Raw genomic sequence first — 12248 nt, forward strand, 5'->3', positions numbered from 1 at the left:
CCCCCAGTGTTGTCCACCGTATGTATGGCTTAATATCGCCCATGTGCTTAGAAAGGGAGAAAGGCAGAACGAGCTTGAGGGGCAAAGGCCAGGGATAGTAACAACAGATAAAAGCTGCAGTAAACCCCATGAGGGGCCCACCTCCATCCATAAAGCAGTCCAGTTTGGGTTTTCTTTCCTCACCCACCCCTGTGAATGTAAGAAGAAAAAGAATAGAGAGAAAGAAAAAAATCTTAAACAGTGAGAGACCAACAGGGGCAACTGGATCCTTTCCAGTCCAGGGAAGGCCCAGTTGGAAGGGCACGGCCATTCTGGAGATGTCACTCTCCCAAGAGCAGGATTGGTCGGGGTGGACGAGAAGAGAATGACTCATCTCAATTTGGTGGTCCCGTCTCCCACAGTCTGCCTATGTCAGGATAGGGGGAGGGGGGAATCCCCTCGTCGTGTCGTTACATGTTCAGTATGGGGCTCCGCATACAGATAGGGCCATCAGACCCGGGCGACATCGTTCCTGGATGCATAAGTTCAATGTGTCTCCCCTCAAAGGAGGGGGTGAGAATGCTAAATTAGAGGTATTCCCAGAGTAGACAAGCACTCCGTGGCTACGACATGATTGGATGCTGTACAATATCACTCAGGCCACTGAGGAGTGGGCAGGTGACTTCCGCCGTCCATGGTCGGAAGGGGTTGTATGATAGCTTGTTTGGTTTGGGCCGAATGTTGTTCCCTGGCTCTAGCTACCAGTCGTGGCCTAGACACCGTGGACAACTCCAGGTGCGTAGGTTCCCTAGCTGAGGAGAGTGGCGGAGAGGAGCTAGCCTCTCTGTAGAGTGTTTGGAGTTGTAGGAGCTGTTTGGCCTCTTGTAGGGAGCTCATTACTCAGCTTCTACCCTCCCAGGTGAAGATTAAGGCAAAAGGGTGACCCCACTGATATTTGATTTCCAGTTCATGTAACTTCTCTGTAATTGGCTTGAAATCCCTTCGTTGATGCAATGTTACGGGAGTGATGTCCTGGTAAAGTTAGATAGCGTACCCCTTGCGGGTTAGTTCGTGGGTTATTTCCGTCTTCCCTCCGAAGGGCTTCAGGATAGCTTCTTTCTCAGTGAAGAAATGCACTTTTGTGAGGATATCTGGCACTAGGTCTGGGCATCACGGGGGCACGGCAAGTTGGTGGGCCCTCTCTAAGGCAGACGGGGGGTATCGTCATCACCTTTGATTTCGTGAAGCAGGTCCGCTGTGAAGGTCATAATGTCTGAGCCCTCTGCTCCTCTAGGGACACCTCTGATTTGGAGGTTATTCTTTCTGCTTAATATGAAGTTCGATGTGCTGGTCTTCTCATGCAGCTATCTCTTCCAGAGGTTCTCTTGATCTTCTGTCCGGTTGACTACAGTGGACTCCAAATCGTTGAGTGGCTCCCCAATTTTTCGGATATCTCTCTTCAACTCTTTAAGGCAGATCTTGAATTCTGTTTTGAGAGATCCAATTTCTGTTTTAATTTCTAAGAGGAAGGTGTTCATATATGATTGTGTATTCGGCTCTGCCTTAACCTCTGGAAGGGACTCCATGTTGGGCAGGAGTCGGGGGCCGGACTTCAGCCACAGGAAAGCGACCGGGTTATCTCTTGTTAGGTTTGACGTAGATTCTTTACAGGCTTTGGTGCACAGCATATTCCTGGGAGGACACCTCTGTCAGTGCGCAGTTGGGCCACAACCCAGGTCCACCGCCCCCGGAAACTCCGTCCCTGCTGGATTCTGGAGGCCTCCAGAATCCAGCAGCAGGGACCATGTACCTCCCCCGGCAGCCACCTGCACTGTGGGGGGGGGGGCACACCTCCAGGGAAGGGCCTCTAAGAAGGTACAGCAGGGGAGTCAGGCCTCCCTTCTCCCCACAGCAGCTGGGTCTCCGTCGGTAGGCCCAGCCCGGGGATACGCCACTGGTAGGTGGTAGTATGCAGGGATCGGGGCCTCAGGAAGAGGGTGTCTGGAGCAGTGAACTAGGCCTCGGAACAGGGGGATGGCACGCAGCAACAGCAACCGGCGCCAGTCCCCAGCGCAACAGGGGCCACTGGTAGAAGCAATGCACGCAGCTGAGGCAGGCCCCTCCCACACTAAACAGCACAGCTGGCCCAGATCCGTCCCCGGGCAGCTCGCGGAGCAGGATAGGGCGAAGGCTACTTCTAGTCTACAAGGATGGAGGCCTGTCTCCGCTACCCCCACCAAGTTCCAATTGTAGGTAGGGGCTGGGCCTTCAGGAGTAGCAGCGGCAGCAGCAGCAAATGTGTCCGGAGCCTCAGAGCAGGAAAACAACCTGTAACCTCAGCGAAGGTTCCCCGGGTGATGCACCACAAACTGCCACGGGTAGAGTGAGCGCACAAAGAAGGCAAAGGCAGGCCCCAGGCCCCACCTGCTCCAGACAGGACTGCAGGCCCGGCTTTGTCTCCAGGCTGCGCATGACGTTCAATAAGGCAGGGGCCCCGGCCAAGCAGCAGGGATGGAGGCGCTTTTCAGTTACCTCCACCAGGATCTAGAAGTAGCGCATCAACCAGAGTCCCGAGATAACAGATAGGGAGCCCTCCGAGGCCTGTAGCCAGTTCTATGACCCCGCGGAAGGTCCCAAGATGGCGGGCATCAAAGGACGGTGGGGTTCGCCAGCCGCTGCAATGTCCGTCTCTAGGGAGCCAGGATGATATTTTCCACTCCCGCGACCCCATCCGCCTCCTAGAGTGTTCGGGAAGCCCACAGTGGGGGTTCACCAACCCCAATTCGATAGGATGGCTAATATTTAGGCAGCGGGGATACAGAGACGCAAGGGAGTGTGTCTCACTCCATTTGCAGTTTGCCCACTATCCCCCCCATCAACTTTTAAGTAACTCCAAATCAAAGGGCACAGCTGACAAGCTCTACCCCTTGCTTTGCCTCAGTCAAACCTGTCCCGAACAACTCCACTGACTTCCAATTAAAGTCAGAGTCTAATTTAAGACGTTGTCTGGTCCATAAATGTTCAGATGGTCCTGCTCCTTATTTATTGTTGGTAAAACTATGCCGATATCACCCCCCACTCCCAATTATACTTCATAAAGTTTAAACTTAAATTGAAGGCTGGAGGTAATTATAGGAAAATGTCTTGCCTAAAGTATATAGTCTTCTGAAAAGTGACCAATAAAGTTATGATGCTGCCAATTGCCCATACACCTACCTGGGTGTATCACAGCCATACAGTTGGTGATCCCACTGATAAACCTGTTGGCTAAATGTGGGAAAGCTCACTGATGTCAAGACCTACCAGCGACCAGTCCCAGTGGCATCCAGTCACCCCTTATTCTGCATAATCCTCCAGCAGTTGACCTCAAATATATAGTCGTTCCAACCTCACACCCAATTTATTGCATGTGTACCCTGTGTTGCTGTTCTGTAGTGATTCCCCATCCACTGTTTGTACTATCAAGCCGCCCCTGCATCCTCACACTTCTCCTTTACCTCTATATTTCTCTCCTGGCTATGAGCCACCCGGAGGAGAGAAAGCAAGCTCTCTTTGTGGCTGTTGCATCTCCCTCTCCTCGGAACAGTTGACCACAAGTAATACAGAATGCGGCTGCCAGGGTTCTGCTGCAAATCCCTGGGCGCGCAAGTATGAAACAGCATCTACGAGACTTGCATTGGCTGCCTGTGGTCCATCGAATCCAGTTTAAGGCCCTCGCGCTGGCTCATAGAGCCCTGCATGGTCTAGGCCCGGTTTATCTTCAGAGGCGATTCTCCTTCTACGCTCCTCGCAGAAATGTCCACTCTGCTACCCAGCGCAAGATTGCCGTTCCCCGTCTTCGCAGGGTTCGGCTAGGGGGTAGTTCCCTTTCTGTTAAGGCTGCGGAGGCCTGGAATTCTCTTCCTCTGGAGCTGCGTAACATTCAGGACACCATGCTATTTAAGAAACAGTTGAAGACCTTCCTTTTCAACCAATTAATCTAATTTCGCTGCTCTGCTGTTATGGTTCACCAACCGGGCCGGGACACTCTTGAGTATCCGTCGCGATACAAATGTTTAATAACATAACATAACACATGAGGTGAACTCATCTTCAACACCTTGCTGTGCACCAACAGGGCAGACGGCATTTGAATCAAGGGCACTTACAGGAAACTGTGATGAATCGGTCAATATCGCCTTGCTAACATCACATTCCAGAGCCAACTGCAGTGGTAAAACCGCTCTGCACTAACTGGCGGTAACTGTACTGTTCCTTAGTAAAAGCCCCTTCAAGCCTCCGATTCAGTGCAGATCCTAAGATAAACATTGTAAAATTCCTCATCCTTTTAGAGGAACTTCAGGGAGTCTTAAACTTCTGGACATCACAAGCATTGTGTCTACTGGCCACATTCACTTAAATATTAAAAGTACAAATAAGTGCAATAATTCATTTAAAGTTGTTTCATGAGGCTAGTGCAGCAGTCTCATTGCTCTTTTTTGTGTGAATGGATTGAGGCTCTTGGTCTTTACAAGTGAGCATACTATCAGCGCCTGTGTCCTAATTGCACAACCTACCTTCTTTTTAAGTAGGCTAACCCAAACATTTTGCCCAAAAACTGTGTGCGTAGAATCCTTACATTAGAAATCCCAACATTTTTAACTTTCAAAGTGGTGTACATCATTGCCTATCACCAAGACACTTTTCTCTTTGAGTCTTTACTTTTCCCTTCCCCATACCGTAGAGCGGATGCTAGTTTGTGCTGTTGTCAGTAGTCTTTCCTTTGATTCCACTGATTGGTTCCTCCCTTTATATTCTTCAGGTGGCTTTGAGGTCAGCCTTGATCGGAAGAAGCTGAGGACCCCGCAGGGCAAGCTGTTTGTTGTCCCCAGCGAGACTCTCGCCATTGCAGTGGCCACAGAGTGGGACTCCCAACAGGACACCATCAAGTTGTTCTCCATGCATCTGGTGAGCGCTGCAGCTTTTGGTATAATTCAGCCAATACTGACAGATGCCTGCAGATGCTTTTAACAAGTATTTGGAACCCTCTTCTGCACTCTGCTGTAATCCTTCTGCTTGTAGCATGGGAATGTCAATCAGTTAGTACAATACCCCCTCCATATCATACAGTGGCATGAAGTGTTACCATATGTGCAGCATGGCGTCACTTCAAATATTTCATGTTGAGTTTTGGATAATGGTAGGGTGCTTCATCAAAAGGGTGGTTCACCAATTGCATAATAGATGTGTGCTATTTAAGCTATTTAAGCATGTAAGAGGAATAGCCCTATTTATTACACATTAGAATAACTCTAAAATCCAACCTTTATGCTTGCCTTGTTTGTGCTGAAAAGATAATAATGATATATCTATATAAATTGTGCTCCAATGAAGTCTGTAGTTTCAGGGGATGGATGTAGTTGGACTTTCTTTTGTGACCTTATCCAACATTATGGAAGACATGTTTTTGGAGGACTGACTCTTCTGTCACGAAGACATCCCCATTAGATGATATATTTGGGGTGCTGTTGAGATGTGATATGGCCCAACGTGCAACAGATGTAATTAATGTCATATTGTTCCTTGTGCCCTCCTCCCTTACTGAACGACGAGGATAAACTATGCGTTCAGATGAGGCTCAAACTTGTTACTTTTTAGGTCTCGCTGGCGTTGCAGCGCGAAGCGCTGCCGCCAACGAGACTTATAGTCACCTTGCTAGGCCCCAAGGGAGTCAGAGCTGTGCACAAGCCGCTACAGACCTGGGCACGAGCCGACTCAGGTCTGTGAACGCCAACGTGCACGCTCACGGCGTCACGCTCCCGCCCTCCGGCGTCTCTTCCGAGGCGCGCTCCAGGCCGACGGGCTCCACTGCAGGCTCCAGAGCGACGTTAGGTAGGCTGTATTTCCCCTTGTTTTTCCACCGAGGGCGAGGGCAAAAATGGAGAGCCCTATAGGTAGGTGTCCGTCTCAGCAGTTGGGTTTAAGAACAGCCGATGCTGAGCAAAGGCAGGTCCCGGCCCACTTAAAGCCCAGGTAACTCTAAGTTAAAAAAATGTACGTCAGAGAGAGAGAGAGGCTATGGAAACTGGTGGTGAGGGAGTTCATGGAGGAGGATATTGGAGAGGACAGCGCCAAAAAATAACTGCGTAATGGCCACCCCAAGAGCTCGAACCGGTTACCTGTTTTGTTTTGGTTAAATTGATATCTTCAAAGTGCTCACATACTTGTTCAACGTGAAAGTGTTATCAGTTATCTAAATAAAAGAACTCGACAAATTAAAACGGGACAGGTGAAAAAAAATAATGGGCGTTAACTCCCCATCCAAGAAATGAGGAAAAAAAAAAGCTCAAGAGGAAACGCATTCTGCGCACGCTCTTTAAACGAAACCAGAGGACATTTCAGATTGTTCCTAATAAATGTGCGGGGAAAAAATCATATTCTCTGTCCCGTTGTTGCTAAATCCGCATGAATTTGGGAGACGTGATAGTCTTCGCTCGGTGGTCACTATCCGGCTATAACCGGCGAGTCGAAAAGAGCACAGAAATGCCCTTCCTGCGAGGCAACATAAAGTGACGCGTGGGCACGGAGTCGCTTCCCCACACACGGGAGCTCCGGGCTGCTCCTGCTCGCGCACGCCTCATCCCTCGCTGTCCGACCGGAAGTGACGCGCCTTCACCTGCTGCTGCCGCCTCAGGCTATCCTGTTGTTGGAGTTGGCAGCGGCCGCTTGGGAGCGAGTACGCGGATCCGTTGCCTGCCCCTGCTTCTCGTTCCAGCCGCCGCCTGTAGGATGGGGATCCGAGCACCTCCTCTGCTGCCCTTGGCGGCTTTGCTGCTGGTTGGAGTCGGTGAGTCCGAGCGCTCATGGGGTGACCTGGGAGGAGCCGCGGGCGGTTGGTGCTGGTGGGCAACCCCGCACAAAGCGAGTGGCGCTGCCGACAAGGAAAGTGGTTCAGAGAGGGGTCAAACTCCAGACCCGTTCACCGATGTGGTGTCCCACGGCTAAAGCTCCCCATAACTTTTTTTTTAAACTGCACCCATCCCTCACTGCGGCTGCACCCGGCCATGAAGGCGGGTGTAAAGTTAATGTCTGTGTTCCCTCGCCCCAGTCAGCCACGCTTTCCTTCTCCCGCTCGCCCTCCCCGCTATCCTCAATACCCAGAGCCGATCCCCACGGCTCAGGGCTGCACCGCTCCCAGTTGCCGGTTGTTATGGTGCCCCTGCAGGTGTCCCAGGGCTTGGCCGTCGCTGGCCATGTTTTTCCTTCCTGTGTTTGTTCTGGTGGCTGCTTATCTGTTCTGTAGTTTCGCCTTTGGTTTCTGGTTGCAGCCAGGCTCGGCCAGTGGGTGCAACAGTCCCTGGGCGGGTGGCTCTCAAAGGATGTTACTGGCGCATTGTTTATCCTCATCCGTGCACGCATGGTCTGGCGTGATTGTGACTCAAGGGAGGGTCTGCTGCTTTTAGAAAGCACACTTAGTGGGGACACTGGTGAGGTCTCCTAGCTGTGTTGCGAGACTAGTTGTGCTGTCTGATCCACACCCGTTTTTTGTTAGCCAATAACCCGTCTTTTGTTAGCCAATATAATTTCTTACCTTATCCCGACAAAACCACACAGTTAGAGACCGTATTAGCCACAATCATAAAACACTATTTTAAAACTTACATCAACTCCAGGGCTATTTGCTTTTAAGAGAAGCTAATGGAAACATTAACTATGTGTCGGTAGCACCGAAGCCATTGCTTTTTATCTTTGTATAGTGCTTTTTATGTCACAGTCATAACAGTAACCTACTTTTATGATCACCTGTTTTTTTTTTAAAGGAACATCAAGTTTAAAGCACACCCAACAAATGGACACTTGTTTCTAAAAGTGCATGCTCTTCAGTGAATCTAATTTTAATTTGATAATTACATATGCACGAAGAGCAGTTCTTGTGTATGGACATGGAAAAATTTTTACCTGCTTTTGACCGTCTCATTGCTGCTCGATGTGAGTTGCATTCTTCTACCCACAAGACTGTGCCCTCCCTCCCCCAATCCACTCCAGGCAATCATGTTTTAGAATAGCTTTGATACACGTTGTCTTCCGTCTTAGCATATTCTCTTCACTGCCTACCTATGGCATGACCGTTTGTTGAAGAAGAAAAACAATCTAACTTAAACAGGATGGATGGCATTCTAAGCATTTTGTGTTTCAAGGTACTTTCATTGTTCAACTTATGTCTTTTAAATAAACGGAGATCAACCCCTCACCTTTCGTTACCCAGTTGTGCTATTTACTTCTTTAATCTCGATGTTTCCTCATATACCTTTTCAGAATACCATTGAAAGAACTGGATATTTATTTGTAAAACGCCCTACCCTAATGGAAGAGACCGAGAGAGTGGCGTGCAGAAGTCCCGTAAGGCGCCTGTTTTGACAGTCTCGCTTGGAACTCTCATCTCCCAGACTTTTGCAGTAGGAATCACTCTGCTCTTTTAGCCCCAGGATGCTAAAAACATGCGGATCCTCGCTCGTCGTTTTTGTTAATACTTAGTGGCACACCACGCACTACCTTTTTTACCAGGTCTGCTTTTTACTAAACAATAAAGGTCAACTCGCCAACGTGACTCCTGCAAACGAGCGCCCAAGCTTGGCAGCACATGTTTAACTTTATCAGAAAGTGTATTATAGTGTCCCGCTAGTTGAGAATGTGGGCACTTCTTGATTGCATACATTTGTGTTTCTAAAGTAGATGAAGTTGTGCGTTTGAGTCTTAAAAATTGCTCACCCATCGGCTCTCGATTGTGAACTTTGTTGAATGTGTATTTATGACTCACTTGTTTACTCTTGATCAGTGCGGATGGCAAGATTATTCCGTGTCGGATGACCTAAAGTTCCCGGACATATATCCACTATCAATGATTGGAAATGCACAGTTTTACAAAGTTTCGCCCGAGATTACGAACTGAGTTGTGTAACAAACAATATGTTTATTTTAAATACCTGGTTATATGTTTATAACCTGCTGTTCGGTTTTATTTCGCATTGCATGTGCAATAAGTAATGTGAAGAGGTTGACCTGTGTGATGCCAATTGTTGAATTTCCCCTCTGTTGAGTGGTGTTTGAAAATAGACTTAAACAGGTGTTTTGATGGGTTGTCTTGTATTGTTTTCTGAACCTTGGTTTTGTTTACATAGGCAGGTTGATTCTTTTATAGTATGCTACATAACACATTATTTCCGCGAGGCAGTACTTTTATTGATTGCAGTAAACATGGGTTTTTTAGGTCGAGCAGAGTCTGCTCGAGACCTATTGCTGCCCGTTTCTGGGAATGTAGACATGAGAGGGGCACGAGCGCAGATTTCACCTCGTGGGCGCGCACGGCGCCGTGCCCATCTCGTGCCTCACATTCCCGTGCGCACACAGCCAGCCCGCACACACACAGGCACACGTACACACGCTGCCGCCCCCCACCACACACACACATACAGACAGGCACGCATACACACGCCGCCGCCCCCTAACCCCCCCTGCACGCACACACAGACACACACCCCCGCCCCATGCATCGGGAGATCTGCCATACAATCGGTACTTACGCCAGCCTCCGCCAACATCGCAGGGAGCGGCGGTTGCAGGCCCCCAGCGTAGGAAACAGGCCCCCGCGGTGCACACACTGGGAAGAGGAAAAGGGGACGAGACCCACGGCGCGCCACACGGCACAGGGAGGCGGTGCGCGCCAGGCCTCCGTCGCTGCCTGGAACATGTGCGCGCGCTCCCCAGCCTGTCGCGAGCACGCCTCCTTCTGGCTACTAGTGTGTCCCAGCCGCCATGGTCACAGCGGGCCGCCTCTCCTCTGAGCTGGATTCGCTGGCGGGGGCGGAGTGCGGTTCATAGGTTCCGTCTGCGCTCGGAGCAATATTACATATCGCATTATATAGGCATCCATTATCGTGTTTTGCAACAGGGAAAACTTGCTGCACGTCACAGGAACATATTGCTCAAAATTCGATCATACACAACTTGCAATCGTTGGAATCGTGCGCATTAGAACCTCTTTATCAACGCGATTGGCTGATGTTGAAGTCTGGTATGCAACAACTGGTTCAAATATGTTATCTCAATGTTTCACGCTTTATTACAAATGTCACCAAAAAATGTTCATATTTCACTTCTGTTCTTGGATTTTCGTCACAATAAAATACAATGAAAATAATCTTCCCAAAAGTTATTTACAAAAATTTAAGCTAGTGCCATTATGAATTACAATCGCTTTTGTTTAAGTATTAATTATTTAAAAAAATAAAAGCCATTGTTCTTTGTAATATCAATACATCTAAGTCATGTAAATACCTCACCTATTGCATTACAAATGCTAAAGATGTCACATTTGCGAAAGTTAAAACTATTGGCATTATAAATGACAAAGCTATTCATTTCGCTATTCTCAAAAACCAACACATAAATAAAAAAATTGTCATTTACAATACTAATAGCTCAAACTTTCCTAATGCGAGACCTATTGCATTGCAAATGCTTGTTGAGATAAGACATCCCCTCCAGATACCATCAGATGATTTGAGCCCAGACATTATTCTTTTTGGGAATATGCAACAGTCCAGTAAACCAGAGCCTCAGCTTTACTGTTTAATATAATATTTAATCTTCATTAGGCCCTTACGGTAAGGCTTAGTTATGTTGATATCACACAAATGGTGCATCCTCCTGGCGCTTTTCACTTCTTAAAGATCAACTTTATATAAGCTGAATACATCTTTCCATGTAAGAGTTTTTTTGCTATGACTAAAAAGGTTTCTTTCAACAAAGGCTGTGGCAGCGTGCCTCCATATTTTTGAAGATGTATATACTTGTGTGAACTAAACCATTAAGGAAACTTAAACCTAAAACTCAGGTTGTTGCACCTGTTGCTACCCTGTTATTGCAGGTTCCTGTCATCTTCCACTCGATAGATTCTGAGTAAATATCTTGCTATAACCCTTTCCGTGCTTATGACGGAACCGCTCCGTCATCAGCCACGGTGGCGCTGTGCTGATGACGGAGCGGTTCCGTCATGGCCCGCCCAACGCGGCACTGATTTCGCGCCTGTGCCGCGCGTTCTATTAAGCGGGCGGGCCATGACGGAACCGCTCTGTCATGAGCACAGCTCAACCGCGGCTGGTGACGGAGCGGTTCCGTCACCAGCCGCGGCCCCCGCCCCCTTATCGCTGTGGCGAAATAGCCGCCGCAGCGATGCGGTTAAAGCACTCTGTATACTTTGTACCCCTGTCAGAAAGCATGTTCCCCTGCCTCACCAGTCTTGTAGCAGATGATTGAGTCGAAACGGTGTATGGTTAAGCAGTATCCTCTATCCAAGCACTCCAGGGCCGAGGGAGTTTAAACTTTTTTGAGATTGATTGCAAAATCATGTCTCAGAGTGGCCTGGTGGTCCTTGATTACATACAGATTTTCTTGAATCTATTGTGCAGGTTTTAGACATACATAAGTGGGGAAAAATATACAACTTCCACATTTTGTAATTTTCAAACGGACCCATGTGAGCATATCTCCAGATGCACATCTACAAGAGTGTTGTCTTGTAGGCACGAGGTTTAATGATGGGGCTTGCCCAACTGATGAATAATCCCATGTGGGGTGCACACCCTCTGTTCACCAAACAAAATGTGTCCCATCACTCATCACTATGACCACCATGCATTTGTATCTGGAGGACAAAGTGGACATGTTTTATTTCTGCATCCAGCACTCCAAAAGTCAGTCTTTTGTAATGTGCTTCTGAAGTGGGAAGGCAAGGCCTGCTGGTGTCAACAGGACACACACAGTCACTGACTCTCTTGGTCTGCAGAAGTCCTTATATAACTTAAAATAGTGCTTGCTAATAGTTAATTATGCAGGAAGGAACAGCATGGGCATATATGTACTATCTGGTTTGCCTTCCCAGAAGGATGAACCAATCGGCATGTCATCTTTCTGAATACAATACGCACACACTGCATCTTGAGCTGACATACACAGTTATGTGCTCAGATATACTAGTTTCAGGCCTTATGTTTGTAAGTGGGTACACCAAATGTAAACAATGGTACACCATACTCTTAGCAGCAGTGGTTACCAAGCATCTGTCTGCTAAGTATTCTTCTAAGGATTGCTTGTGTGACCAGGCAAAGATCACCTTTTGCTCTGGCACACTTGGTGATGTAGATGATGATCAGAACACCCTCTTTTCTCCCCCTCACTTCCTTTCTGAACTTGTATCTTCAATACATTAAAATATGGGCTCTGAATCGGCT

General features: G+C 48.2%; 1 protein-coding gene across 2 annotated transcripts in view; it reads left to right on the plus strand.

Moving 5' to 3' along the window:
* ATPAF2 (ATP synthase mitochondrial F1 complex assembly factor 2) overlaps positions 1 to 12248 on the plus strand; it is a 178461-nt gene that overhangs the window by 97231 nt on the left and 68982 nt on the right. For both annotated transcript variants that reach the window (XM_078665194.1, XM_078665193.1), the window contains exon 4: positions 4781 to 4926. In XM_078665194.1, coding sequence (XP_078521320.1) covers positions 4781 to 4926 — 146 coding nt within the window. The remainder of the gene's footprint in view (positions 1 to 4780; positions 4927 to 12248) is intronic.

The sequence above is a fragment of the Lissotriton helveticus genome, chromosome 10 (assembly GCF_964261635.1).
Source record: "Lissotriton helveticus chromosome 10, aLisHel1.1, whole genome shotgun sequence".
Taxonomy (NCBI): domain Eukaryota; kingdom Metazoa; phylum Chordata; class Amphibia; order Caudata; family Salamandridae; genus Lissotriton; species Lissotriton helveticus.